The 27,341-nt window shown below is 38.2% G+C and overlaps 2 protein-coding genes across 12 annotated transcripts in view; one reads left to right on the top strand and one right to left on the bottom strand.

The window, feature by feature from the left end:
• The window catches only part of LOC310905659 (uncharacterized protein), a gene marked incomplete at its 5' end in the record, with an annotated part of 135,646 nt that extends 121,414 nt beyond the window's left edge, over window positions 1-14,232 (bottom strand). For 6 of the 10 annotated variants that reach the window (XM_083852274.1, XM_083852272.1, XM_083852273.1 and 3 more), the window contains 3 exons: window positions 10,480-10,526; window positions 12,759-12,924; window positions 13,775-14,232. In XM_083852274.1, coding sequence (XP_083708400.1) covers window positions 12,822-12,924; window positions 13,775-14,232 — 561 coding nt within the window. In that variant the 3' untranslated portion in view covers window positions 10,480-10,526; window positions 12,759-12,821. Of the gene's footprint in view, window positions 1-2,744; window positions 3,792-10,479; window positions 10,527-12,109; window positions 12,925-13,738 lie in introns of those variants that run through there. The other 4 variants (XM_083852277.1, XM_083852275.1, XR_014589209.1 and 1 more) reach the window with 4 other exon arrangements.
• On the top strand, window positions 14,175-25,301 carry DNAJA2 (DnaJ heat shock protein family (Hsp40) member A2). Of its 2 annotated transcripts, none has more exons than XM_083852232.1 (9): window positions 14,175-14,308; window positions 17,011-17,070; window positions 18,020-18,243; window positions 19,600-19,680; window positions 19,967-20,100; window positions 21,733-21,929; window positions 23,563-23,707; window positions 23,887-24,014; window positions 24,530-25,301. In XM_083852232.1, exons 1-9 carry the CDS (start codon window positions 14,231-14,233, stop codon window positions 24,716-24,718), a joined length of 1,236 nt encoding a protein of 411 aa, XP_083708358.1. In that variant the 5' UTR covers window positions 14,175-14,230; the 3' UTR covers window positions 24,719-25,301. The 2 variants fall into 2 exon arrangements, with proteins under 2 accessions (XP_083708358.1, XP_083708359.1); XM_083852233.1 differs by lacking the exon at window positions 14,175-14,308 and adding an exon at window positions 14,889-15,136.
• Window positions 25,302-27,341: the final 2,040 nt, after the last annotated feature.

Below are 27,341 nucleotides of genomic sequence, written 5' to 3'. Positions count from 1 at the left end.
GCAGTTTATATGCTTTTTATTATTGAAAATTAGGGAAAGCATGATTGCTCCTTTACCATAATTTTTTACTTCAGTTTTTCAACCATCAGATCAGGAGGATATCTTTAGCCCTGTAATGAATGCAGTAACATTTTCATAGAAGGCAAACTGCTAATGGGTGCTATACAAGTTTCTTCTGCAAATTCTGCTCATGCATTCAGCTCTGCTCTGCATTATCGATTTTATTACTGGCCTGGAACTCTAAGAGACTAAAGCTGTGGATTTTACAAGCTGAGACTAGTAACTAAGCAATGCAAGTCAGGCAGTGAGAAGAATGTTTAGGGTATCCTGGTATACAACTGGAAGTGCTGCATTGGTGTCCAGGTGCCACTGGGATAGCACACAGAAAGAGCAACGAAGTTCTGAAACATCAAAGGAACACTTAAATAAGAAGGAGAGATGTATTAGCCACCTAGCCTTCCAGGACACTATCTTGGAACCAAGCTATTGATGAAGGTCAGAAAGGAAGTAATGAGGTTGCCCTGAAATGATGCTGAGCAGACAACTACAAGACTGTATTTTAGACAATATTAGATCAGACAGTACAGCCTTACATAAACACTGTTGTAACAGCATCAGCAGAACCACAAATTCAGTTATTTTTCAAATAACTTTTTGCAAATATTCATACATATGCATTGTCCAAATTTACCAAAGCAGTAATCATCACTGGTGTTTTAGCTTTTATGAAATTACAGGCATTTTTGGTTTTGACACACAAGGCCTCTAAGTATTCCTATGTTATATAAATACAGGTCTAAACTTCTGAAAAAAAAGTCCTCATTAAATTTCTTGCCGGCAAAACTGCTATATGCACTCTACTTCTATACCCTTCCCCAATTCCCAGTGCTCTACATTCCATTTTAGTTACAAGTTCACTTTCCTCAGTGTTTCCTGAGGCTTACAGGGAAGACAGAGCACAAGAGAAACATACTCCTTTTTTCCCCATTGTTTACACTGGTTCTTGATTGCAGCAAAAATAAATTGCTGTTCTTGAAGATCCAAGATGGAGTATGCCAGCTGTAATTTCTCCTCTGTAACAGGATTTATTGTGCTAACTTTTTAAAGGATAAGACAAAATTTATTTTCTGCAGCAAATAAAGACAACAGAACAAAAGGATAGATATTATTGAGCAACTTGGAGTTGAAGTGAACTAAAACACTACTTTTTTTACAGACTTTTTATTTGAAATTAATACTAATACAGTTCTGGACTAAACCCTATTCTTCTGGACAGGTACTAAAACAAAAATTAAAGCAAAGGTCCCCATCCCAGTAAAGAAAAGCAATTGCAACAGCAGTAAAATTTGTCCTGTTTCATCACTGTAGAAGCACAAGTGGGAACGGGGAAGCTCCTTAAACAGTTGCGAATTTGCCTGTGTTCATAAGAACGTATTCAGCTGTGGAACTTAATACCAGCAGTTAAGAACACGAGGCATGTTTGACTGAACACAAATAAGAGTCCAAGTTTAAATATTCATCAACTTGAGAACATTACAAAGTATATAAAACTTTCAGTGTCAGGTTTTAATTAAATTCCCCTTTTTATATATTTAAACTCACTCTTTAATGATACACATAATTCAGGAGTGTCTTACACTTCATTTACAGGCATCACATCAAATAGGATATTGGGATATGAAAGGGAAAAAAGAAGGTATGAAGAAACAGATATTGAGAAGTCTTGTAACAGTGAGAAAATGAGCATTACTGTTTACAACAGCTATTCAAAAATTTCAGCAGAGCACAGGTCTCTCCTCATAGGTGACCTACTGATTTCAAGTTAAGAATACCTCAGCAAGGTCTTAAAGGTGAAGTTCAATTCTTTGCAAAATATCACCATAAATCCCACGCACCAGGTGGAGTTTACATAGAGTTTAAGAGGTACATTACTCTTGTGTCTACTTTCTACTCAGGGATCAATTCTGCCTTAACATACAAAGTAAACATTGAAAGAAAGGTTATTGCATAGTATTTAAAAGAAAATACGACATTCAGGAAAAAAGTAAATACCATCATAGTCTCTATAGTCTTCACTACCTCAGATACTTGCAAACAAAATGAATAGCATGGCTCTTCAGTCAATCAAGAGGAGTCTGCATACTACATGTAAAGCAGATACACAATTACATGCATTTTTATATCAAATTCAAGTAGGGTTTTTTTGGTTGTTGTTGTTGCTTTTTAACACATAAATACAGTGAATATTCTTGAGCAATCTTACTTACTCCACCAAAGACCCCAAAATTCTATGTTCTCTGGATGCCAGAAATGCCCAGACGACTTCTGACATTTATCCATTGCTCAGACTAACAGCATGAAAAGAAGGTGAAGAATCAGCCAGCTAATGAGCTACTTTCAGTTACGCAAAATCTTGCCTAATTTCTTAATACTTATTGGGCTGACACTAGCTTGTTTTTTATATTACATATATAGAAAGAAGATAATAGAAAACTGATTTGGATTCATGTGAAAGAGAAGCAGAAATTATATAAAATCTATCGTATTTGTGTATTTTTGCAGTGTTGCTATGATGATCTATATTTTCTACATTTAAATGGAACCTTCATTGGTTCTGCATAGAATGTAGAGAATCTACTAATAAACTAGACAAACAACACCTTCAAAAACATATTCAGGAAAAGCAGAGACACTATAACACAGTCTAGCATTATTTAAACAGCTCAAGAAGATCTATTGCTGATTTCTGGGACATATGCTCATCATAAATGATTTGCTTACTGATTTTAACATGCAACATCAGTATCTCTACTGCTTGAATTTTTTTTACTTAAATTTTTAGCTTGTGTGAATTCTTGTGTGCTATTGCTGCTATTTCCTGCAATTCAAAGGGTCTTTTTGTTTGTTTTAGAACTCATTTTGGCATATTCTAAAGTAAGCTGATGTGCATGAACATGTAAATTTTTTTAAAGTAAAATTACATACTGCAAAATACATGGTGCATTCAGAATTCTTATGTCATTTTTTATTGATGGATATCAAATTTGACTGACCATTTGCACATACTCTCTAACAAATTCATGCACTGACTTTTGACTACCAGTGTAGATACACAGCAAACCAACTCAGGGTTTTTCACCACTGCAGGCAAAAAAAACAGTACCACAGCACAGCAACAAAGGGCAAAGAGCAGAATCAGGAGTTAGTGGCCAGGCCTGCCTCTTGCACTGCCGTACGTCTGGTCCTGCTGTTCACCACGACTTCCCTGGTGATGCAGAGCCATCACTCTACCCATCCCTTGAGTGGGTAGACATAACATAAAAGAATGCAAGCCTCTTTTTGGCTTTGGATGCATGTTACAAACCCTTAACTTTGCAGAAACAGATACCCTATCTGCCCCAACATTTTAGCATAAACATTTCTTTGCGTTTACAATTCCCATTCACACCTATCACAGCCCCAAGACTGGGAATAACTGGCACAAAGAGTTCTTGCTGATACTTTATTTATCAACTCGTTTCATTCAGAATTGGTTGGAAAAAGGTCATTTTGGGGTTGTGTGTCTTCTAAAGAATACGCATATCAAATTTATTCATTTTCCTTGAAACAGCCAAGAGGACAGCCTTCAACTTTCATATATTCTCAAAGGTTAGGACAAGGAGCAAGCATGGGCAAGGGTTCAGAGTAGCAGGCCTAGAAGCAGGAAATATTCACTGAGTTCCTTTTTCTTACAAAGACTTTCTGTATGATCTTCATAAAGAGTCCTGAGATGGCTTCTTTGTCTCAGTGCCCTTATGCATAAAACAGGAAGAATTACTCATTGCCTAATCCATTACAATACTCTAAGACTTCAATGATGATTATTAATAAGACTCATAAGTACCAATTTTTGCTTTAAAATATGTACATACAACACCTCTTAATCTCAAACCAGAAATTTGAGCTAAACTGAGCTATTATTATCTCCAGCATAATTTTAATCTTAACAGTGCTAGTATAAGTTTGCCAGAAGTGTATAAGTTATCACATCCAAATGGTTAAATTTATTTTTATTGGAAAGAAAATTGGAATATAGTAACAAACTATCTATACATAAATCTTGCTGTTACTATCCCTAGTGATATTGGACTGGAGTGGAGAATGATGTGAAGCTGGTTGCACAAGAGATCTTAAGCTGTCTCAATAACTATTTTAAAATCACTTCACTACTGCTCCAGAAATAAGTTTAGTACTGGGGTAGAATTGATGGGAAGCTTAGCGCACAGGTCTCAGGAGCTCACTTGAACTGTTCAGAATAGCAGCAGACACTAGGTTTACAATCCTAATTTAGAAAGTAAAAAATCAGTTTGCTACAATTTCTCATCTCTTTAGGACACCATAACCGTATGGGATGTGTGTTTACTCAAAATTTAGAAATCCCTAAGTCTTTCTAGTTGCAAAGTAGTCTACAACTCTCATTACCATGTTCTGCTTGGAACAGTTGCTAATATATTAGTACATTAGTTCTAGAGACAGAGGTTCTTCTCATACAGTCTAACTAGTAAGCAAAACCCAGCCTGGCTACTCAATATTCAGTTCAGTTGTGTATTTCATATAGAACTAGCTAAAAAAATATGGCATTGCTGGCCAGCTAGCAGAGAAAAAAGTATGATATGCTCTCTAACTTTGCAAGATTTCATGCATATATATACAACAAAAGAAAAAAAAATCATTTTTCACATTTATATAATCACTTCTATTTTATGCCTCATCTCTCAGGACTAACACAGCACATTTTCTTTCCAAAGAATCACTAAATCATTTTCTAAAGGGTAACTCCCTCTTCTGTTGATCTCTTCTAGTCATATCACCCTTTTGACACAGCTTTTGCCAGTAGGAAGAGGAAACTGTTATTTGATTTAGCTCATTTTGATGCTGTGCTGTAGCTAGGCTCTTTGCCCTCTCTGTCAGCTCAGAACTGGCAATGAACTCTCCTTCTCCTACACGTTACGACAGTGCAAGTCTATACCCTTTTGTACCCATACATCATTAGCTGAGATGCTTCCTGTCAGGAGCACTCAGCTGTTATTGCCCAGAGGTTCCTACACTTGACAGGAAAAGGCAGTGCTGAAGGTACAATGTTTGTGAGCTGGAGCAACGCTGTAGGGCATCTGGGCTCATTACTCACTTCACCATCTGGAAGCAGCATATTTGTTAGGAGACCTTACCTCCACCAGGGCATCTTATTTCCGTTATCAATATACTCAATGTAGGCCAGCTGCTCAGTTAATTGTCAGTGTGCCTAATCCACGTACTGTAATTCTATTGACTGAGCAAAATCAGCTTGTTTGATTAACTGTGATTGTTTCTGGTTTTAGCAAGTAGAACTGAATGACTTCAAGGCCCCAGGCTTTCAGCTATTTTTCCCCGAATAAAAAGTCAAACTCTTTTAAAGCTTAATAAGGTGACAAACGCTTAGTAATGCACACAGTGTTCCTGCGTGCAGACTCAACAAGCTCTTCTTCACAGTTCTGTGAACATAGTTAAAGAGCCAGTCTGCAACACCTCTACTATGCTCATTCTATGCTTTTCTTGTACTGAATCCAAAACATCAGATTGTCACATTACATAGAATTTAAAAAGTAGATTTTTCCACAAGTCTTAGCTGCACTTTCACATAGGTCATGAAAGATGAAAGAGTAAAGTTGAGTCTCTTGAAAGGATGCATTTTAAGAGGTCTGTCCACAATACTGAACCCACTTGAAATCATACCTATTGAGGCGATGTTAACCTACAAGCAGGAGTTTTCAAGGCAGACCACATTTGTTAACACTAGGATCAAAGCTTAATACTAGAAGCGAAAGGTTATGTTTCTTAGAGAAGTAACAATAAGTCACACCTAAGTATCTGACAATCTTAGGAGCCAGGAATAATCACTATGGTTTCTACATAGTACTTTAATGTATTACTGAAAAATTTACTTTTTTTTTTTTAACGCACAAACAATACAGTTGTTAAATCATCTTTTGTTTGACTTTCTACTCTATAATTCCTCCCCACATGCATTCCAGTGGTTTGACAGCAGAATGCTTTATCCCTGTTGAATGACAGACTACATTACTACAATCAACAAAGATAAAGAAGAGCTTTTCTCAGTCTGTTCTGTATTTTAAATAATTGAGTTCTTCCTCTCAGCTAGTAATCAGAAGACCTAGGATTTGTCCCACATTTATTTCTCTTGGATACCATGCTTGATATTCTTAATGCAAAGGTTTCCCCTATCTTCCATTTAGTTCCTCAGTTACACTCATTTTCTGAATTAAAGGCTCCAAAATATTTCTTCAGAATTTACAGAATTGCAAAATGGTTGTCTTAATTGACTCTTAAGTCTTACTCATAAGAAGAGTAAGAAAACAGCAAAATTTATTTTGGGTGTTCAAGTTCAAAATGTTCTCTGGTCAACTCTTCCACAAGAAAATCACTTAAGTAACTGTAAAAAAGGATTATGTGATTCAGGCCTCTTTGTAAAGTTCTTTCTCATGCCCTAGTAGATAGTCTCTGCACTTCTTAAAGGCCCGAGTTGTTCATGGTTTTTTTCCTGTTTCCTTGGTGATGGATCAGGAAGTAAAGAAAACCCCTCACACACAATACTGTGGTCTCCAGTAAAAGACAATGTAGGGTGTTACAAGTTCTAGCTATTTTTATGAGCTGCTCCTGAGAGACTGTTACACTTGGCATTAAAAACAGGAAAGTAGCTCTGGCAGCCAATCTCCATGACGTAGTACTTACCTAAACTTCCGTTTTACCTCGAGATATATAGCAAATACCACTCAGCCTTTGACCTCAATTTGTCTGCCATTTACAAAGCTCCTTTTTTTCCCTTTTCCTCCTTTTCAGCTATTACCTCTAGGTTTCAGACTGTATTCTTTTCCTTTCTCTGAGAGCATTACCTTATTTCTTCTTATTATTATTTTTGTTACCAGCCTCAAAGTGGAAGCACTGGATTGTCTGACCAGACTGTGTGGAACAGATTGTGCTCAAGTTTTCACTTCATTGAATTCAAAGAAGCCCCACTAAGCTCACTACAAAATTATTCAAAATTATACAAAATTTTCCAAAGTTTGGTAATTTATACAAAATTACCAAAATTATTCCTGATTTAATTGACTGTAAACCTAATAGTCTTTTTTTTCCAAGTCTCTATTTTCAAATTACTGTGGAAATTCTATGTCCTGATATTTGTCATAGCCAGACAATTTGAGATGAGTAATTAATGAAAATTGTTTAGTTTGACGAAGTAAAGTGTTTTGTTTGGAAAATAACTTAAGTTAGGGCACGTTACAGGCCCATAAAGAAAGGAGTAAAAAGAAAGGAGTAAAGAAAGGAGTAAAATTATTTAACAAGCAAAAGCTCCCTCTAGTGGAAGGATGGAAGGAGGCCCAGTAACAGCTGGTGAAATTAAAGCTCACACATGGCCTGATTCCTCATCAACATATTGTCATTCTCTCTAAAGAGTTACAAGCACACAGACATAGGAAATATGAATTTCTTCTACAAAAGGAGGCAAGAATTAAGAGGATCAAAACAGTAAGAAAGTTCACAAACTTAAGTCAACTGAATTCGGCTCTGAAAAGATCAGCAGCATCCCAAACTGCCACAGTGCATCTATGACTTTAAAAAATAAAATAAAATTGGAGCAGTGACATAGTTTAATATCAGGCCTTCCCCCCTTATTAAAGATTTGATGATGAAAATGAGAAAGCAATGGGAATGTTTTTTGAACTACATATTTCAACTTTATTCAGAAATGATGTATGCCCAATTCAGAAAAACCAATGCTTTCAACTCTATCTTGTTTTAGGGGAACTATTTTCTTCACTGATAAAAATAATAGATTGAAAAGTTCAGAAGTTTATCTGAATACATTCAAGAGGAACGACAATAATTGTTTTAATGCTAGGATGACTGCTTCTCTGATAACCAAGGGAAAAGAAGACTTCTAAATCCGAAAAACTAAGTATTGTTATTGTTTCTCTGAAACAAATTTAATTCTGTATTCACTCCTTTCTTCCCCTTTAGAATTACAAAAAAGTTCATTGAGTAACAGCAAGACATTCTATTTCTTCACCTTTCCCCCTTAGCAAATCTTTCATAAGAGGTCATGAAAGAGTGGTTATTCAAGTGAAAGGGTATGCAGCCTCGTTAACACTTATTTTTCCCACATTTTACTGGAGTACAAAGGTAACAGGTATATAAATAGCAACTTCTGTTACTAAGACTACAGAGGAGCTGCAAAACAATTTTATTATTTCCCTCTGCTAAGTCACGTATTGTTCCCAAAGGTGGAGGATTTTGTTGGTAGCTGAGAGAAAGGCAGACATCCCATGCTTTCAGATAGTCCACATTATTAATTCAGTGACAGATAACGCTATTCATATTTTAGCTTGATATTCAAATGTTTCAAAATGGCAAAGCTTAGACAAGCATTTGGTAAAGCTCCAGACTTTCACTTCTGTTGAAATCAACAGTAAAACAGATTAAATTCATCTGGAGCAAGACTAAAACATTATGAAGTAATCTTTAGAACAAAACCAAAGACACAAATTGGTGGATTGTTAAACTAAAGAAATATATATATAAGAATAGAGTTGCCATTTAGCGCACAACTTCAAAACAGCACTTTTAAAGTGGTCAGAAAATATCATCCTAGCTTGTAATATTGTTTCATCCCAGAAAGCTTCAAGTGTGATGATTCTCTGACTTTATCTAAATGCAAAAACCCATTTGTTACCTAAAATTTCAATCAGATTCTCTCTCTGCAAAATAACACAACTCTAGACAGTAACTTTTTTTTTCCTGTATAAAAGAAAATATTACAATAATTTTAATAACTAGGTGAAGCATTACTATATTTTATTTGCAGTCTTTACACTCAAGGAAGTTACTGAAGTAAAATATTTCATGTAAACAATTTTATCTGAGACAGAGCGTGAGCATGTGCAGTGGAAAATATTTATAAAAAGCTGATATCCAACAGCTCCTAATAAATTCCTTATGCTTTTCCTAAACACCAACGATAAAGGAACGTATTTAGCAACACTTTGACTCTTGGCTGTAATAAGAATAATTACAAATATAAGCTCAAAGCATAGAGGAAATAGTGACAAGCCATCATTGAGTTGTAATTCAGTAACAGCTCTGGGAAACGTGTTTATCTTGTCCAAGGACAAGATTCCATGAAAAGCTGGACTGGCTTCTTTTTGAGACAGCCACTGAGTGATAGATCATTGGTAGACTAAAGAACAGGTCTTTTTTTTTTTTTTTTTAATAGAGTAAGCCAGCTAGAAATAGCCGACTACTTCTATAAAATACTTCCATTGCATTCTTTATATGTCCTAGTCTCAAAACATTAAGAGCTAGTTATCTGCATCTTTGCTGACTCCTTTCTTCTAAAGGGTATACCCTCTTGTGGACGAGTACATTCAGAGGCAGTTTATTACCTCAAGAAGCCATATATAATTTTTTGCTAAAGCATTCTTAAGACTATATTTCTTCATTCTCCCTTGTTTCCCCTTCCCATGTAAGTACTTCCTTCTTCCATGTACCTACCCACCCACCCTTTCCTTTAGAAACCCTGTAATAGCATAACTTAGATCTGACAATAGAGCGAATCTTCAATACACTATCCAATTTCTGTTGCTCAGAAGGCAGGCTTCTGTTTTTTTTGTTTGTTTGTTTGTTTGTTTTTCCTGTATTTTAACTGCAAGCGGAAGGAACTATACCCCATACGACTGTTTAGGGATTACATAAGGATGATTCACAGATACTTGTGGTCTCTTCTGAATAAGAATTAAACTGATGTTTGTCTCCAGTTACCTTCTCCAATGTTTTCTCTCATCCTTGCTTAAGCCTTTGTACAGTCTGTTCAGCATTACCTAGCTTACCACACTTCACTCCGCAGTTGTTACCTTCTCATATACTGTAAATTTAGAGGGCCTAGTGTATTTTATAACAGTTGCAACATACTTTAGGAGAAATATAAGTAGATAAAGAAGTATTGCAACAGTATCTTCACACTTACCTGACAAGAAAGCATCCTTCTTACCTTGCCTTGAAACAAAGCTGTTTGTTCAGAATATGCCCTCCAAGTAATAACCACAAACATATTTTTCTTTACAGAGAATGCTTACACATATTACATAAAACAGGACCTAATAGGACAGATTGTTAAAAGTGTATGTTTCAAGAATATGCAAACTTTTCCAAATTAAGTCTGAAGGTATAAAACCTGTGCAAATATGTCTTTTTATACAGACCGTGGTTTTGCATATGTTTTACAAGATGTAGCCTTTTTCTTAAGAATGCCTTCAATTCCCTCACCACTCAGAATTAAGGGCAAAATTGACATGACCAACAGGACTTCTGAGTAACATGCATAAAGATTTCCCAGAGTGCAAGTAAGTTAAAATTGTTAGTAGAATTAAAAGATCAGATACTTACAGCTAATATGTTCGTTTTGTGTTGAATATCACAAGATACACTGCACACTGGGAAAAAAAAAAATATTATATAAAAACAAGTATAACTTATATCAGAAAACATAATTAAAAATAACAATAGTTGGCAAGGCCAATTCTCATTATGACAAAGGCCGTACTTGCATCTGAGCTGTTACATGCCATGGACATCCTAATAAATTGAAGCACTTTTTCTAAATATAAGTCTTATTAAAAACATCTTCTCTAGTCCAATTCCCAGCAACACTGAGATCTTTGCACTAGAACAGGAAGAAAGTTGGGTCTTGTTCAGGAATTTAAACAATAATAAAGAGACTCCAACAGGGTTAGCAGAGTTTTTCAGCTTTGATTATGATGCATTGTCCTCTAAAACTGTATTCTTATTATTTATTTTTATATAAATTATAAAATTGAAATTGATAAATTCTTTCATGAAAAATTCATTGTATACTTGAGATGTGAATCACTTTTTGTACTATCCACTCACTCTTTGTTAGTTAACCATGTGGTATTTTTCCCTCGTTGGCTTTCTTTTCACAGTATAAAAAATTAAGAAATCAGACAGTGCATATAATATACCAACTGCCTAATCTGATGAAATTGGATATCAAAAAGGTCCAAAGCAATGGCCAGTTAGGCTCTGTAATTTTTAAGTGCATAGCTGCATTCTTATTCAGGAAGCTTTTAAGCAGAACACGTTATTATGATTATTTAAATTTGATTGTATAGCACTAGTTTTAAGTAGGAGTCAATGATGCCTGCTCATATACTCATCTGTCTAGAAAGACTCCGTTAAACATACAAGGTAACTTGGTACTTTTTTGAAGGGTGGGGGTTTACTTTATCACTAAGGTGAGACCAAGCTCTTTCTGATTCTCCACTGACAAATGTAATAAATTCTTACTTGATTTTTAAAAAAATATTTGTAAAATGCTTCACCTGAAAAATGAAACTCAATTTGTACCACACAAATAACGCATAAAGGTCTGAAACACAAACTGAGTTTGTATGATCCCTTTTGGAGCCTTTGTAAAGCCAAAACAATACCTTGAAGAGCTAAGAAATGTGCCATCTATTTAAAACAAAAAAAAAAACTTCATATGGCAACTGCTGTAGTTTTAACATAGCTGTTTTTCATCACATTGTGTGAATATAAGTAATATTAGAAACTACATGAATAAGTTACCTGAAGGAAATCAATAAAGAAATTAATAATAATAATAATAATAATAATAAACATACAAAAGAAAAACACAATGTGCAAGTGTTAAGAAAAAGTAGGGGACAACTTTTCAGCTGTGTGCCTAAAAAGTTCCGTCAATACAACTCATGAGTAGATGGTAGAAGCTATTCAACTACATTTTGACTTAATACAAAAATAATGATCCAAGCTTGTGGTTTTTAGCTCTATTTCAAAATAGAACATAAAGTATCATCCCTGAGGAGTTTTCTTACTACTTATTGTACTACATATTTTATTAGCATTTGGCTATGTAAGACATAAAACAGGACTGTAGTAACAGGGATGTTTTTGGCAAAGGAGAAGCAAGTATACAAACACTGCTTCTAAACTGCCTCATTAGCTTGGGCTCAAGCTGATATGTCAAGCTCACCTCCCATTCCTGTTATCCATCATTCCTCTGATTTACATTCTGGCATGAGTGGCAAGCAAGCTGCTCAGCTCACTGGATGGGCAAGCCTGGGCTGAATCATACTTGGTGAACTTCATCCCTACGGACATAGATAGGGATGGCACCCCACTGGTTTAAGCTTGGTTACCTTTCCTGATCTTCAGTTTTTGCTTTTGTTTTGTTTGTTTTTAAATGCAAAGACACAATCGCATGCTACCCTATGGTATTTTAAATATTGCTGGTACCTGTCCTACTGATTCTGCTTAGCTCCTAAACATATCAGGTTGATTTGCAGAAAAAAAGTGCTTCTCTACAGCCTTATAACTTTTCTTCCTACCTGACTGCCCACTAATAAGAAAATCCTGTATGACAAAAAAAAGAAAAAAAAATCTAGAAGCATACAAATCAGTGAGCACAAAGGAAAATCACCAAGGCAGGTATGCATGTCAGACAATTTGTAAAGTAGCTGACAAGTCTAAATACAGCCTTACCAAAATAAAAGATGAATTTAGGTAGTACAAGACACGGGTAAACTAAATATTGAAGCTTTACTAGCATCGACCACATATGTTAATCCATACAGTTATTGAAGACTGTGCAGACAACTTCTGAAAATACTGAAGAGACATACCTCTTCTCATGATTTTTTTTTCTTTCTTTCTCCATGTCTCTGAGCCAGACTAATAATTAGAGTCTATGCGACTGTCTTTCCAGTAGCTGTTTTCTGCCCTGTCACTGTTTTCCTCTCTCTAAAGAGAGCCTCCATTTCCCTTTGAAGTTCTTGACTGCTGCCACACCTACAATACCAAAGGCAGATATTACCATGATGTACTAAACTAGATTGTGCCGGACTTAATAAACCCAATGATGGAATTTAGGGTTCTGTAAACAACAGCCTAGGAAGGAGCAGAGAAACCAGCAGTAGACTGCATTGCCCAACACAGCCATTGCAACCACAAGCTATAGCAAGTAACTAAAGATGAAGTCTCCCTCCAGATGATGAGGAAAGAAGCCTTCAAGTAGTCAGATCTGCTCCCCTGAGGCAGAAGGCCTACTCAGATCTCTGCACCTCAAACACATGAATCACTTCAAAGCACCTTTTCTGCGCTCTCTCTCACAGGCCAAGTCACTTATCCACCCCAGCAGACTCTCCCCAGGGCCTGTCATCACCCACCCGGTCCTTATGCACACCCTCTCCCAGACATGCTCTAGGCTTGCCCTGGGAGCACCCAGGAGGGCATTTTCAGTCCTCTGCCATCTCAGGGGCCTGGCCCCAGCCAACTCCACCTTCCTCAGCCGAGCACTGGCCACAGGTTCTGGGGCTTTCTGGTGGCCACTGCTTGGTGAGGGGCTGGCAGCCAGGTGGCCGCACCTGAGGAGAGGCACCAGGTGAGGAGAGGCTCGAGTTGCTGCCACACTGAAGGGACTAAGCACTAATGAAGCACAACGGGCCTGTTCATTTGCCAGCTAGAAGTGGTGTCTTGCTGGGCATCAGCACCTCTTGAGCACTTGTTCCTGAGTCACTCCAGGCCTAGCCTGGCAACTCGTGCTTCTTTGAGATCGCAGGAGCTGAGCAAAACCCTACAAAACACGGAGCAGATGGGCACTCACGCTATTTATAACCAACAAAGCCTTAGTAACACGCGCCTGAAGGAAAAATCTGTCGGCGTGTGCGGTGAGGCCGCGCGGGCCACCCTCAGTGACAGTGCTCGGGGTGACGGAGGGGAGGCTGAAGGCACGGTTTCCTCAGGGCACGCCTCGCTCCTCAAGCGGCCCCTCAGGCGCTGCCCCTCAGGGCTCTGCCCGCACCGCCCCCTCCCGCCTCCCGCCCCGCGGCTGTTAGTGCCGGCAGCGCCCCCTGCCGCCAGGCGGCGGCACTGGGTCAGGCGCCCGAAGTGGGCCGAGGGGCGGGGCCGCGGCGCCGAAGGGCGAAGGGGCGGGGCTCCCGCGGCCCCTCCCCTCCCTCCCTCTCTCCCTCCTCGCGTCGCGGCGCGGTGACGCGGTGCGTGTGCGCGTGACGTCGGCAGCGGCTCTCGTCCTGCTCCCGGGCTCGCCCTCGCCGCCCCTCGGCCCGCTCCGGCCCCGCCGCCGCCCGCTGCCGCCATGGCGAACGTGGCCGACACGAAGCTGTACGACATCCTGGGCGTGCCGCCCGGCGCCTCCGACAACGAGCTCAAGAAGGTGCGGCCGGGCCGGGCCGGGCGGCGCCGCCGGGCAGGGCCCCGGGTCTGAGGGAAGGCCCCGGGCTTGGGGGGGAGCGGGGCCTGCAGGCGGCGGGGCCCGGCCCGGCCGCGGCGCTGAGGCCTGGCGGGGGGGACCCGGGGCAGGGGCCCGGGCCGAGTAGGCCGCGGGTAGGCCCCGGGGGAGAGCAGCGGGGGAGGGGGGGAGGAGGAGGAGAAGGAGGAGGGAGCGGGGCCCGGCCGGGCTCCCCGAGGCCCCGTCAGCTCCCTGCGGCCCGGCCCGGCCCCGCCAGGTCCTCGCGGCGCCGAGGGAGCCCCCGCTCGTCTCGCCCCCGCGGCGCCGCCTGCCCGCCCGCCCGCCTGCCTCCTGGGCGGCGCTCGCAGCCGGCGAGAGGCTCCTTGGGGGAGGAACGGGCATGCGGCAGCAGGTGGGGGCTGCTGCCATTGTCTGCCCCACGTGTAGGCCTCGGTGGGGTCTCGCTTTGCTCCCGGATCTGGTCGTTTTCAGGCTGCTGGCTGCAAGGTGAGGTAAAGAAAGGAGCGAGGAGAGAGCTTGGAGCCGGTTCATCGTTTACCGCATCCATTTCGCTCAGTGGTGCATAAACTTTTTTTTCCCCAAAAGAAATTAAGCGCCATTTACACGTGAGGGAGGATAACTAAGTAGGCAGTTTACTAGCAGTGACCTGCTTCTGCTGCTGGGTGGTGCTGGAATTAACAACTCCCCCGTCATGCATGTGCTAGCCCAGTTTGTGCAGGGATAGGCAGTTGCAGTGTTGAAATAGCGTTAGAGGTGGAAGGCATGCGGCAAGAAGCTCCTGAACACAATCAAGTAGGTTTTTTTTCCTTGCTAAGTTCTCTTAAGGGTGTCTTGTCTCCTGTAAGCACAAAGAACTTGCAGCAGTCCTTCACTCAATAATCTGTATGGCTTAATGTTCGTTGCTATGTGTTATGCTTGTCTTGGCATGTAAAGTTTTGGGCTGCCCACAGCAGTGAGAAGTTCATCCATCTCTTATTGTCACAAAGAGGTCGTGTGGATTCTTTATTCGTGTAATATTTTAATGTAGATATAAAAGTATAGAAAAGGTAAAACTAATAAAATCCGTAATAGCTTGATCAAAAGGGTCTGACAGAACACTGATGAGTTAAACTAATTTCTGTTGAAGCTATAGTATGGTGTTCATATAAGCCATGATTCTGGATCTGTTTCTGATAGATTAAATAGTGGTAGCTTGCTTTTGGGCCATGAGTAGTCTAAAGGATTGCTCTAAACCATGCTGCCATAAACAAAGGCATGAGTTCTCTTTATATTTTTCAAGATCACCACACAAAAATCGTTTTTAGCTGAATAGATAACATTATGTAGGTTTTCAGTTTGGATGTTTTTTTTTCTCGATTATACTGCTTAAAATATGGGGGAAATCCATTTTTGTTGCAGAATATTCAAGTCTGTGAAAGATTATGCTTTGTTACTGATAGTTAATTTGTACTATAAGACCTATGAATTTGTTCTTTACTATGTTTTAGAATGTTTGGCTTGTAACATTCATTTTCTGTGTTGTTTTCATTACTTTCCTATCAAACTTTATTTCTTGGTTGCATGCGTAAGTACAGAATATTTCAAGGTAATCAGTAAACAGGTAACTGCAGATACAAAAAAGGATATTGATTTATCCCAGTACAAAATGAAAAGTTGGGATCTCTATAAAGCTTTGTGTGTAAAGCTCTGTTAGAGCTGTAGTTCTATGGAGTTTGTTTAGATGCTCAGTTCTACAGGAATAGAGCTATTAAAAAAAAAACACCTTTAAGAATTGGTGCATTTCAATTATTTGCAGTTGCATCGCTGTAGCAGATTTTATTAATATGTATAATACAAAAAAAAAACCAAAAACATTTGTTTTATTAACAATCAGGGGACAGATATTGGGGAATGTGGGGAATGTTTTGGTGGAGTGGAGAAAGAGTTGCAGTCCTTACTGTCAAAAGCTCGAATTGTAGAAGACCTGTTATTTGCTTTTATCTCTAAGGTAAAAAAAACAGAAGTACTGCTGTAGAAAGTCATGGTCCTGAGAATCAAAGCGCTGGTCAAAAAAAGCATACTGAAAAATTTTTCCTGGAAATTTGGCTGTACTTACTCCTCCTACTATTTTGGAACGATGAAATTAAATAAAAACAGTGATCTGTACATTCTGCACTTGTAACTCATACGCTTATTTCAATGTGAGCTGAAACTTTCCATTATTGATAGGTAAGGAAGAATAAAATAATTGTTGTGGGGATTGACTGATAGACTGTTGGATGAGAAGCTGAGGCAGCCATTTTGTTGTCTTGCTGTGAGTGAGGTGAGAGATGAATAGGTTGAAACTTAGGTTGTTGTGGATTTTGAGGGGGATCTGTAGAGTACGTCGTTTTAATGAAGCACATCTTCCAGTGTAGCTCTTCGTGCAAGTTAATGAAGATAAGCAGGAAAACTAGTTCTAGCTATTATGTGCTGTAGTTGTGTTTAAATCCAGGACTGAGTAGTTAATTGCATATAGTAAAGTCAGAATTTTTAATGTACGATTTCAATGTGTGAGTCACTTCAAAACACTCATTTATTTTTTTACTTTATTAGGGTTTTCTTTCTTACTGAAGATGCTACTTGAATTTCTCAGAAAAGAATAGATTACTCAAGACTGAAACTAATTTTGTACCTCTTTCAACTAGGCATACAGAAAGCTGGCTAAGGAGTACCATCCTGATAAGAATCCAAATGCAGGTGACAAAGTAAGGCTTCTTTTTAAACTATTGAAGTTTGCTATTACAGTAGCATCTAAGGGACTGAATAGAAGTTTTGGGGGCTGGGTATTGCAGGTTGTTCAAAAAAATATAAGAAATGTGTGAGGGAAGTGTGTCTTGTCTACTTCTTCCCAATCTCCCCATGTACCTCATGACAAAACGCACCAGTTAAGTGAGTCAAATTGGTTGAGAAGGTAATGCTGAAGGGAGAATTGCTGCTTTTCATCTGCCAAGATGATGTCAGCTGTCACTGGCATCTATACAGGTATTTCAAAAAGATGGACAGCCCGCTTTCCAGTTCTTTCCAACAAGTATGCTAATATGTGGAAAAATGTACGTGTGGAGAGACTTAAAACTGCAGCATAAAACACATCATATATGTGGGAAGGTCGTATTAGATATATTGTACTAATTGCAGCTAAAAAATGTTAATTAAATTTACTCAGTTGATTCTAACAGAACTGAAGTTCTAATGGTTGTTTAGAACTCAGCAGGGATGACTACGAAAAGATTTTGTTTTGTAGACAAACATGTTAATATGCATTTTAATAAGTTGCTCAAGTGTGAGCCTGTTTTAAGTGCCTAACAAGTCTTGCGGTCTTTGCCAATAGTGTATAACTGTGTTCTTGCCTGGTGGCTACTTCAGTATTGTGTACCTGTTTTTTTTCCTGTTTGTACAAATACTGTCTTATGCTAGGAATAATAAAGAGCATGTCAGTGGCTATTTGCAATAAAATGTAATTTGCTTATGGTAAAGCAAGAGGTAATACAACTATGCCCAAATTTGCCTTCCTTTCCCTTAATATAAAGGGGGTGAAAAATTGTTCTGTTGTGTGCCACCTTTATCAGGTGTTTGTGCTGGGCAAGAAGCAATAGTAAAATGCTCCTTTGAAGTAACAAATTACCGTGCACTGATTTGACTCTGTCCCTCTTCTAGTTCAAAGAAATAAGCTTTGCCTATGAAGTATTGTCAAATCCAGAGAAACGTGAGTTATATGATAGATATGGAGAACAGGGCCTTCGAGAAGGTAGCGGTGGAAGCAGTGGAATGGACGATATTTTCTCCCACATCTTTGGTGGTGGATTGTTCAATTTCATGGGCGGTCAGAGTAGAAGTCGTAATGGTAGAAGAAGAGGAGAAGATATGATGCACCCGCTCAAGTAAGTATCTTGATGCTACAATTCATATTCACTTTAAAGTTTTCCTGATTGGTACTCTAGTTTATGTTCTTGGTATGCTCCTCAGGTAAGATTCTGCAGTCTGTACCTACTTTTCAGACCTGCAAGTCACATGTAGTCCGGAAAGCCAAACTCAAGTTATCTTGAGTTACTTTTAATGTTTGGTTGATCTTGTATCTGATACTTTGATTTGCCTGGTTATTAGCCTGTAAATACTTGACACTTTTTTCATGGTATTGCTCTTCAATTATGTTTGGAAGTTGTAATCTGAAATTGCATTAAACAGACATACGTTGCTTAATTGCTGGATTCTTGCAGAGGCACTAAGTCTCTTGAAAGACTTGCATTCATAGCTTACTAGCTGGAAGTGCAAACTACATAACTAATGGAAGAGTCTTAAAAAAAAAAAGCTTGAATAGAATATCTAACTGTTTTGTACGTCTTTGCTTGCAGTCATGACTGGCTTTTTACTTGCTGAGTGGCTCCTTTCTAACTTCTAAAAGTAAAGCTGCATCTTTTCTGTGTTTGGCAAACCATGCTTAAAGTCTGTTTACTTTTATATGTTGCTTAGGTTAGTAGCTAATACTGTGCATTATATTACTAATGAGCTTTGGTTTCGTTATTTGTAAACACTGATGCCAGGCAACCTTTTATAGCTCAAAGTACATTGGAATTCCTGTCCACTAACTTGAATCCTTTTAGGAGAAGCACTGTTCATAAATGTCTATCAATATATGAAGGTTATTGGAGTTCACTAGTGTATTTAAGAGCTGGGGGGGGAAAGAGTGTGAACAAATTTAAAGAATTAAATAGCCTTTGGGGACATGTCGTCGTCATCCCCCCCCCTCCCCCCCAAACCCCCCAAGTATGTTATGCTTTCCAGTGAAAAGCTCAATACAGTAGTAAATATTCTGTATATATTCTTGTGTGCGCTATACATACCATCAGGACAGTCTAGAGAGAGGTTCTTTTTTCACTTCCTTGGTAGAACTTGGAAAAAAAAAAATAATCAGATGTGACTGTAATGAAACGAAATACTATGTTGGCTTGTTTCCTATTGAGAGAACAAACTAATCTGGTTTTGATTCTGCTGATTATATTGCAGCTTTTCTCTAAATTATATTTGGGATTATGTTTCTGTTTTCGTGTGTGCTGAACAGTTTTCAATGATTCCTTGTGAAAGCTAAAGTGATGCTTTCAAGACTCTTATTTTAATAGCATATTTAGTCTTTTTATGAAGAACTGTTTTTCTGTAACTTGTCCTGGGCAAGTATTTTAATTTTGTGGGGAAAGTAAGTGGTTAAATGATAACCCAGGAGAAAATGTTTTATTTTGCAGAGTTTCTTTAGAAGATCTCTATAATGGAAAGACCACTAAACTACAACTTAGCAAGAATGTCCTTTGTAGTGCATGTAATGGGTAAGTTTGGTTATACTTTTGGGTTCTCTGGTTGCTTTGTTGACATACAATGTAATGAATCATATCTTGTGTCAGATTTCTATCAGTATTTAACTTAGTGGAGTCTGCTCTCGCATTAGAAAACTGTTGAACTTGAATTGTACTGTTGATGGAATTGGAATTATTCAAGGGATTTGGGGGGGGGTGACTAATCATCAGTGTAATTAGGCATATTAACCTACTGCTGTAGATGTTGTCATCTTTCCAAAAAGATTGCTTTTCATGCAACTGGTGTTTTCTATTCTAGTCAGGGAGGGAAGGCTGGAGCTGTTCAAAAATGTAATGCTTGCCGGGGTAGAGGTGTACGTATCATGATCAGACAGCTGGCTCCTGGAATGGTTCAGCAGATGCAGTCTGTATGCTCTGACTGCAACGGAGAAGGTAAGCCAGCTGTTCTGTATTCCTAAATATGTTTGCTTGGATGTAAGCATTTATCTTGACTATTAGGAAGAACTGCTCCATAATTTATATTATATAACAATTTTTGTCTCATCCAGGAGAATTTTGCTCCCATCTAGTCAATTGTGTTTCAGTCTGGTCCCAATATGGAGAAGTCATCCTACTTGTGACACGAATGTTACTTGCTACTATTATTCTTCCATTAAAGACCAAGATTTTGGTTTTTTAGAAGTGTTCTTGATGGAAGGATTTTTTTTTGATTTCTCCTATTATCCAAGGACAGATATAGGTTAAAAAACAGAAACCTACATTTTTAGAAGTTAAATTCAAGTTTGTAAGATAGGAATTTGTTGAATCTGTTCTGTTTGGGAGAACAAGATCAGCACGTGCTCTGTACTTCATGTGATTTCTATTTGGATCGTCTGCAATTTTCACAGTAGTAATGCTACCTTGTAGATTTTACTCTGGACAATACCTGCAAATTACAAAGCTGTGTTTTGTAGCAAGTAAAAATATTTCACAAATGATGTTTTTGAATATAGTTTTCACAATTCAAATACGTAGTTTCAGCTGCATCATAACGTTGTGCTTTGTTTCACAGAAAGGTGTGGTTTAAGCTGGAAAATTTTGTCTTAAGCCAAGTGCATCCACTTGTAGCTCTTAAAGTAGTACTATAAATAAGCACTAAAAATTGTAGAGTGTATGACCAAATAGTGATTTTTTTCTGTACAAAGACGATAGCTTACTTGGAAAACTAAAGACCAAGTAGAAGAGAAGTTAAGGTGTGTTGGATAATTATCATTAAGCTTGCTGGAAAAAGTAAATGCCTTGGCAGAGGTGACAGTGTGAAAAACTGTTCACTTTTGGAGTAGTATAAAAGTGAAATTCCATATATGTCGGAAGACCCTAGATCCATTCTGGAGGAGAATCTATGTATTTCCCTTATATGCAGTTGATTTGACCAGCTGTCTTTGCCCCCCTTTTTGTGTGTAAGTCTTCAGATTTACTAGCTGCATTTATGTAATACTTCAGTGTTGTGGTAATATACTGCAATATGTGGCTCTTCCAGTAATCCTTTTTTCACTGTTGTTAATAGAAGTGGAACTAAGCTTCCTAAATTCAGTAAAGTAGTCTGAAATTTGTGTTCTAACTTTTAAGGGAGGGGGGGCACTTCTGTTCAGTTTTAGCTTCATCCTTTCTTTTATAGTGGGCATCCTCCAGCATAACAAAGAATGGAATTCAGACTTTATTTTAAAGAGAAGTTGAGTGGTAAGGCTACTGGAATTGAACTTGGACTTAAAGACAGGTAGAAATTGTAGACAAAAGTCTTGTTTTGCCTTTCTTCTCCAGAGCACATTCACTTTTCAAAATCCTTGATAAGACAGCTTGGAAGCTTATGTGTATCTTTGTATTCCCTTTTTTGTTTTTCCTTCCTCTTTTCCCAGCCAGGATAAGTTGAGCCTGCCTCTCTTCTTGTGAGGAATGCTTAAAGCGACATTGAAATAACCAGTTCTCTTGCATGCATTCTTCAGCTTACTTTAAAATTAGTGTGTTTTTCTTCAGAGTTGTATGCAACTATGTGGAAATCTCTGAACTCCAAATTTGTATCCTTAGGTGAAGTAATTAATGAAAAAGACCGCTGTAAAAAATGTGAAGGGAAGAAGGTGATCAAAGAGGTAAAAATACTTGAAGTTCATGTAGACAAAGGCATGAAACATGGGCAACGAATTACATTCAGTGGAGAAGCAGATCAGGCTCCAGGTGTGGAACCAGGTGATATTGTCCTCTTACTCCAAGAAAAGGAGAATGAGGTAATACTTTACAGTTTATATATTAAATGCCTTTTGTTCTAGTCTTTCAATATTTAAGTGATACGGATGGCATTTCATTTTAAAGTAAATCATGTTGTTGCACCTCTGGGAGAGATGGGAAATAGCTTTTAATAGATCTATAGCAAGTAATGTGGCTTTATTTGTGAGCCAGAAAAAAATTCTGCAAGACTGCAAGTCTTAGCCAGAGGACATGCAGATTCTGGTGCTTCCTCATGCTGATAAATTGTAGCTTTCTCAGAATGACTTTGCTAGACATAGGCACAGTGAAGAGCCATTTGATATTTCAAACTGAATCTTCTTTGCTTGTGACATTAACAATGTTAAGTGTTGCTTTTGTTAGTCTTTTGAGACATGTCAGGGAACTCCTATTAGACATCACAGATGGTGCTTTCTGTCTTATACTGGATCTGGAAATACAATGCCAATATTAACAGATCATTTAACAAAACACTAAGAAACAACAGTAGTTTATGCTAGGTTGTTAAAGCTTTATATTAATATTCTGGAGTATATATGTGCTTTTGAATTAAATATTGCATATGAATCTTTTTTTCTATGTTAAACCTTCTCTTAGGGCAAATTTGGGGTGACTTTTTGAACACTTATTTCAAAAGCAAGCTATTACTATGAAGGAATAAGGGTGCATTTTACTCTGGGGGAAGAAACTGTCGAATGGAATGGTGGTATAAAAATCAAAACAGTCTGTCTCAAAGAATAGCATTGGGTACAGATTTAAGTTCTTGTCACCTATAGGATATCTTGGTTATCTGAAGATTAGGTACTGTGTAAACTTTTCACTGTGTTGAGGATCGCTGCTTTGTCAAAATCAGTTCCGTAAAGCTCCTTACACTTCTACTCCTGTGATACTGGATGAAACATGGAATCTCGGTTGTTTTTCCCTTTTTTGGACCAAAAAGGGAGAAACAGTCTGTAAGCATTCAAAACAGATAACAGCATCAAATTCCAGATGGCAGATGACGCTTCTGTCTTAGTCTTCTAATGAACTACATCTGGCTTTACAGTATTAACCATTCTGAAAAATACTGTACCTTGTGTCCTACTGAGTAAAACTAGACTGATACTCAGTCAAGCTTCTAATGTTCTTAAAATCTTTCTTGAAGTGGGAAGGCGATGAAAGCAATGTTTTTGGAGGTCTGCCAGTAGAGAAAGCTTAATATATTCTGAATAAGAATCCAAAGTGGTATGGTTTAAAGATCTCTTAAAGACAGCTCCGGATCAAAACTTGCCCTATAGGTAGTTAGGAGAAGCAGGTATGTGCAACTATTGCTTAAGTGCTGAGAAACAAAAATGTGTTGTTGTGACCTGATGTAGGGGGAGTAGTGTCAGACAGCCATAAGCTTTGTTTGTAGGTTGGTTGGGTGGAAGACCTTGGTATAAGGAAGCACTACTGGTATACAAGCTGTCTTTGTCTAATTTGCACCTTCCGTCATATTATGTACTGTAGTTGGCATTATCTTAGATGACATTTTCATAAGGTAAAAACTTTCCAAGTGTGTTAAGTTAGCTGATGTTAATAAGACTGCATCCTAAATAAGTCTTGTGAAGGTACAATTTTAGTGCTACAAAAGATCCCTCATATTTCTGTTTTCAGGTGTTCCAGCGGGATGGAAATGACTTGCATATGACGCACAAGATAGGACTGGTTGAAGCACTGTGTGGATTTCAGTTCACATTTAAGCACCTTGATGGGCGCCAAATTGTGGTTAAATATCCTCCTGGAAAAGTAATTGAACCAGGTAAGCCTGACCAGATAAGAACTCCTTTACCGTGCTTTTGTGGTTCTTAAATACTTTAAACACTTAATTCTGTTCTTGTTCTCTTGTTACCTGAACCCAGGCTAGAGAAATGAAGAGAATTTGATAGTGTGAGACTTATTCTGAAGTAGCGCTCTACAGATTACTTCTTTGAATTACAGGTTGTGTTCGTGTAGTCAGAGGTGAAGGAATGCCACAGTATCGCAATCCTTTTGAGAAGGGGGATCTTTACATTAAATTTGACGTTCAGTTTCCTGAAAATAACTGGATTAGCCCAGAAAAGCTTTCAGTAAGTAGTCTTTCAAGCATAAACTTGGTGGTCTTATTGGACAGCTTATGCAAAGTGCTTGTGTTGTAGCCCCTGTACTTGTTTTCCAGTGCTTAAATTTGGATAGAAGTACAATTAAATCGTTCCATTAATATTGTTTGTAGGCAACACGTAACTTGAAAATACCCATTCAAGCGTAAGTTTCTGGAACCCATTTTTAAAAGCTAAGTGGATATTGGGCAGATGAGAGCAGGAGGAATTACCTTTCTGCTACTGTGTGATAAGCTTTCAGAGTGCAGCTGTGTTTACTGATTGCACTCTGATTGACAACATGTGGAGCTGTTATGTCTTTTTTTAAGAGATGTCTTCCAGTTGATACAAATGCTCTTAAATGACTATGCACTTGGAAGGCTGACACCAGCTTAGTCTTGTAAACCAAACCTGCTCTGAGAAGGAGTTTTGAATTTGTGAGGAACTATTCATTTTATTTGGAAGCTGCAGATGCAGTACTGAATGCACTTCTTTTTTTGGGGCAGGAACTTGAAGATCTTCTGCCAGCTAGACCAGAATTTCCCAATGTAATTGGTGATGCAGAAGAGGTAGATCTTCAGGAATTTGATACCACTCGTGGTTCAGGTGGTGGCCAGAGACGTGAAGCTTATAACGATAGTTCTGATGAAGAAAGCAGCCATCATGGACCTGGGGTACAGTGTGCCCATCAGTAAACATTTGTCTAAAAAGTTGCACAAGGATTTTCTTTCAAATTTTGCCTGACTTGTTTTCAACAATCCAACTGGATTGTATAAGTAATCCAGATGAACCAATGGACATCTATTGCTGTATGTGTAACTTTCAAATTGGTCTATAGTATCTACAGAGTGTAATTTAAACTAACCACAAAGCTTACATCTTCATTTTGACTGTGTAGCAGAATAAAGCACTTGAAAGGAAGACGAGACTCCTTTTCACATGGGTTTTAAGTTTGTCCTCGTATCTGTGCTTGATTTTTACCAGTTTTGTGTAGATCTTAGGTTTCATATTTTAAATTCGACTTCTACATTGTAAAGTTTGTGTACAATTTGTCCTGAGGCTTGGTATTTGGCTGCACCTGCATAAGCTGCTACAAGTAGAATAAAGAATTTCATAGCCTGTATCTATCATCTAGATGCATGGTAAATGGGCTTTGCACATAATGGGTTTAGAGCTGACTGGGAACAATGGAAGACTAAATTAGAAGTGGTTGTAAGTTTTTTCTACCATCTTGTGAACGGTTTCTGAAATAAATAAAAGCAGTTGGTGTATAATATATTTCTTTTGCCTTGTAACTTTTACTTTTCTAGTGGTTTTAACTGTTCTGTGTACCAACTGACTCTGAGGTGGACATCTTACAGGGAGGCTGAAGCTGCTTTAAGACCAGGTTGTAGTTAAATAGGAATTGTGTGCTGAGTAGAAGAGTCTTCTCTTGAAATGAGGTTATGACTAAATGAGCATAGGGGAGGCCACAGCCATGTCCCCTTTGTATGAAGAAAATAAGAGGGTTTGAGTGCAATCAAAAAATGTCAAAACCTCTTAAATTAAGATGATTAAATCCCACAATAACAGTATCTTATAAAAATGAATGTGATGCCTGGCAACGTACGGTTGCATTAACATAGTTTGTAAAGAGATTGAGATTAGCATTGTACTTGACGAAGTGTTTTGACCTCAAAGCATACTAAATGTAGCTGGGTTTGTTACTTGTTCAGCAGCTTCCTTTTTTTTGTTTTAACTGTTAAGGTCTTGAGTTTCCCAGCTGCAGTCCTGTTCCATTTTGTATACTTTTAAAATCAAAAGTCCAAAAAAATCTTAAGTAATTATCAGGTACAGCTATGTTATTTCCTTACAGTATTACGGAACAGTGTGTGAGTTGCTGTTAGCCACTTTTATAGTGTAGTTCCTTTCCCTCTTGAGTAGAGGAAGTTGAAAGATACCCCTAATTTTCTTTACAAAGCTGAAGGGTAATTTAAATGTCAGCAGTTATCCAAGCAACTATTAACCAGTGAGATTAGAGGGACTCACTCCAAGATTCTTCCATGCACTTTGGTAGGCATTGGCATGTTGCTGAATATCCTTGTCATAAATTCTAAAACTGGAGAATAGAATGCTGTTTGACCTGTATTTCAGAATTGATTTTTACTGTGGCAGTCTCATCTAGTGAATCTTTGCTTATTTTTACTTACCAAAACTTCAAGTTGATTTTACATGAATCCATGGTTACATGGTGATCCTTCTCCTGGATTGTTTTGCCAAGAAGTCAATCAACTTAAGTTGTAGTGTTTAATAATTAACACACTTGTCTTCTGGTCTTACGTAGTAGTTTTCATTTTTTTCCTTGGTAAGCGGTGTATGTATGCTAAACTTGTATCTTCTGATCTTCAAATTGTTGATTTGTTTTGGGAGGGGTTGGTGGTAGAGGAGGGGATTCATGGTAACTTTAGTAGCAGCATACTGAACTGAGTGGTGAGGGAATGTAGAGTTCATCGCTGTAGTATGAGTTAGTCAAGTTCGGTTTGTGTTCATTTAGGCTTCTGACAGCAGCATCTTTATGTGGTGGCTTTTTCAGAATTGCCTTTATTCTATGCATCCTCTTCTCTACTAAGAGGGTGCCCCTCTACTAAATTGTAGTGTAGTAAAAACTATATATAAATTTAACATCTATACTGCCTCGGTTCCAACATTAAAGTTGGAAGTAATATACTACTACAGTAACTAATGCTTTTTAGTTTACAGCTAAACTTCATTGTTTTACTACAGCTACTAGTACTTTAACTAGGTCAATGTGGTTGTCCTATGAAAAATAAACATTAGTTTAGTGTTGTCTAATAAACAGCTTCAACTAGAGCACTTAGTTCAGAGGCAGTACTGTAGAGGAATGAGTATTCCCTGTGCTGGCAGAAGAAAATGTGATCACCAGAACTGTAGTAAAACCACTTTTAATATTCTTTTCATGTCTTCATATTGGTATCAGAAAGCTGAGAGAATAAAAAATGAGGTCTAGTCTACTTTATTTCAGGACAAGCTTAGTTGCACATGTACAGCAACTAAAATTGACCTAAATTGACTTTTATGGAAAGTCATATTTTTCCTCTTGAATGTGCTTAATTTGCCAAAGTGTTCGTAGGTGAATATTTATTGATAAGCTGCTGCCAGTGGTGTGATTCTTGTCACCAAAAAAAAAAAATAATGTAGCTTTGTTCTGCTGAAGATCTGTTTGCAAAGAAATTAAAAAGTACTCAGTGGAGCACGAATTACTGCTGTTTGGGGAAAAAAGTATGTCAGACTTAATATTTTAGAAGCCTTAGAAATTTC

This window comes from Anser anser (assembly GCF_964211835.1).
Source record: "Anser anser genome assembly, chromosome: 11".
In the NCBI taxonomy this organism is placed as follows: Eukaryota; Metazoa; Chordata; class Aves; order Anseriformes; family Anatidae; genus Anser; species Anser anser.
This window is presented reverse-complemented; position numbering and strand designations above follow the sequence as displayed.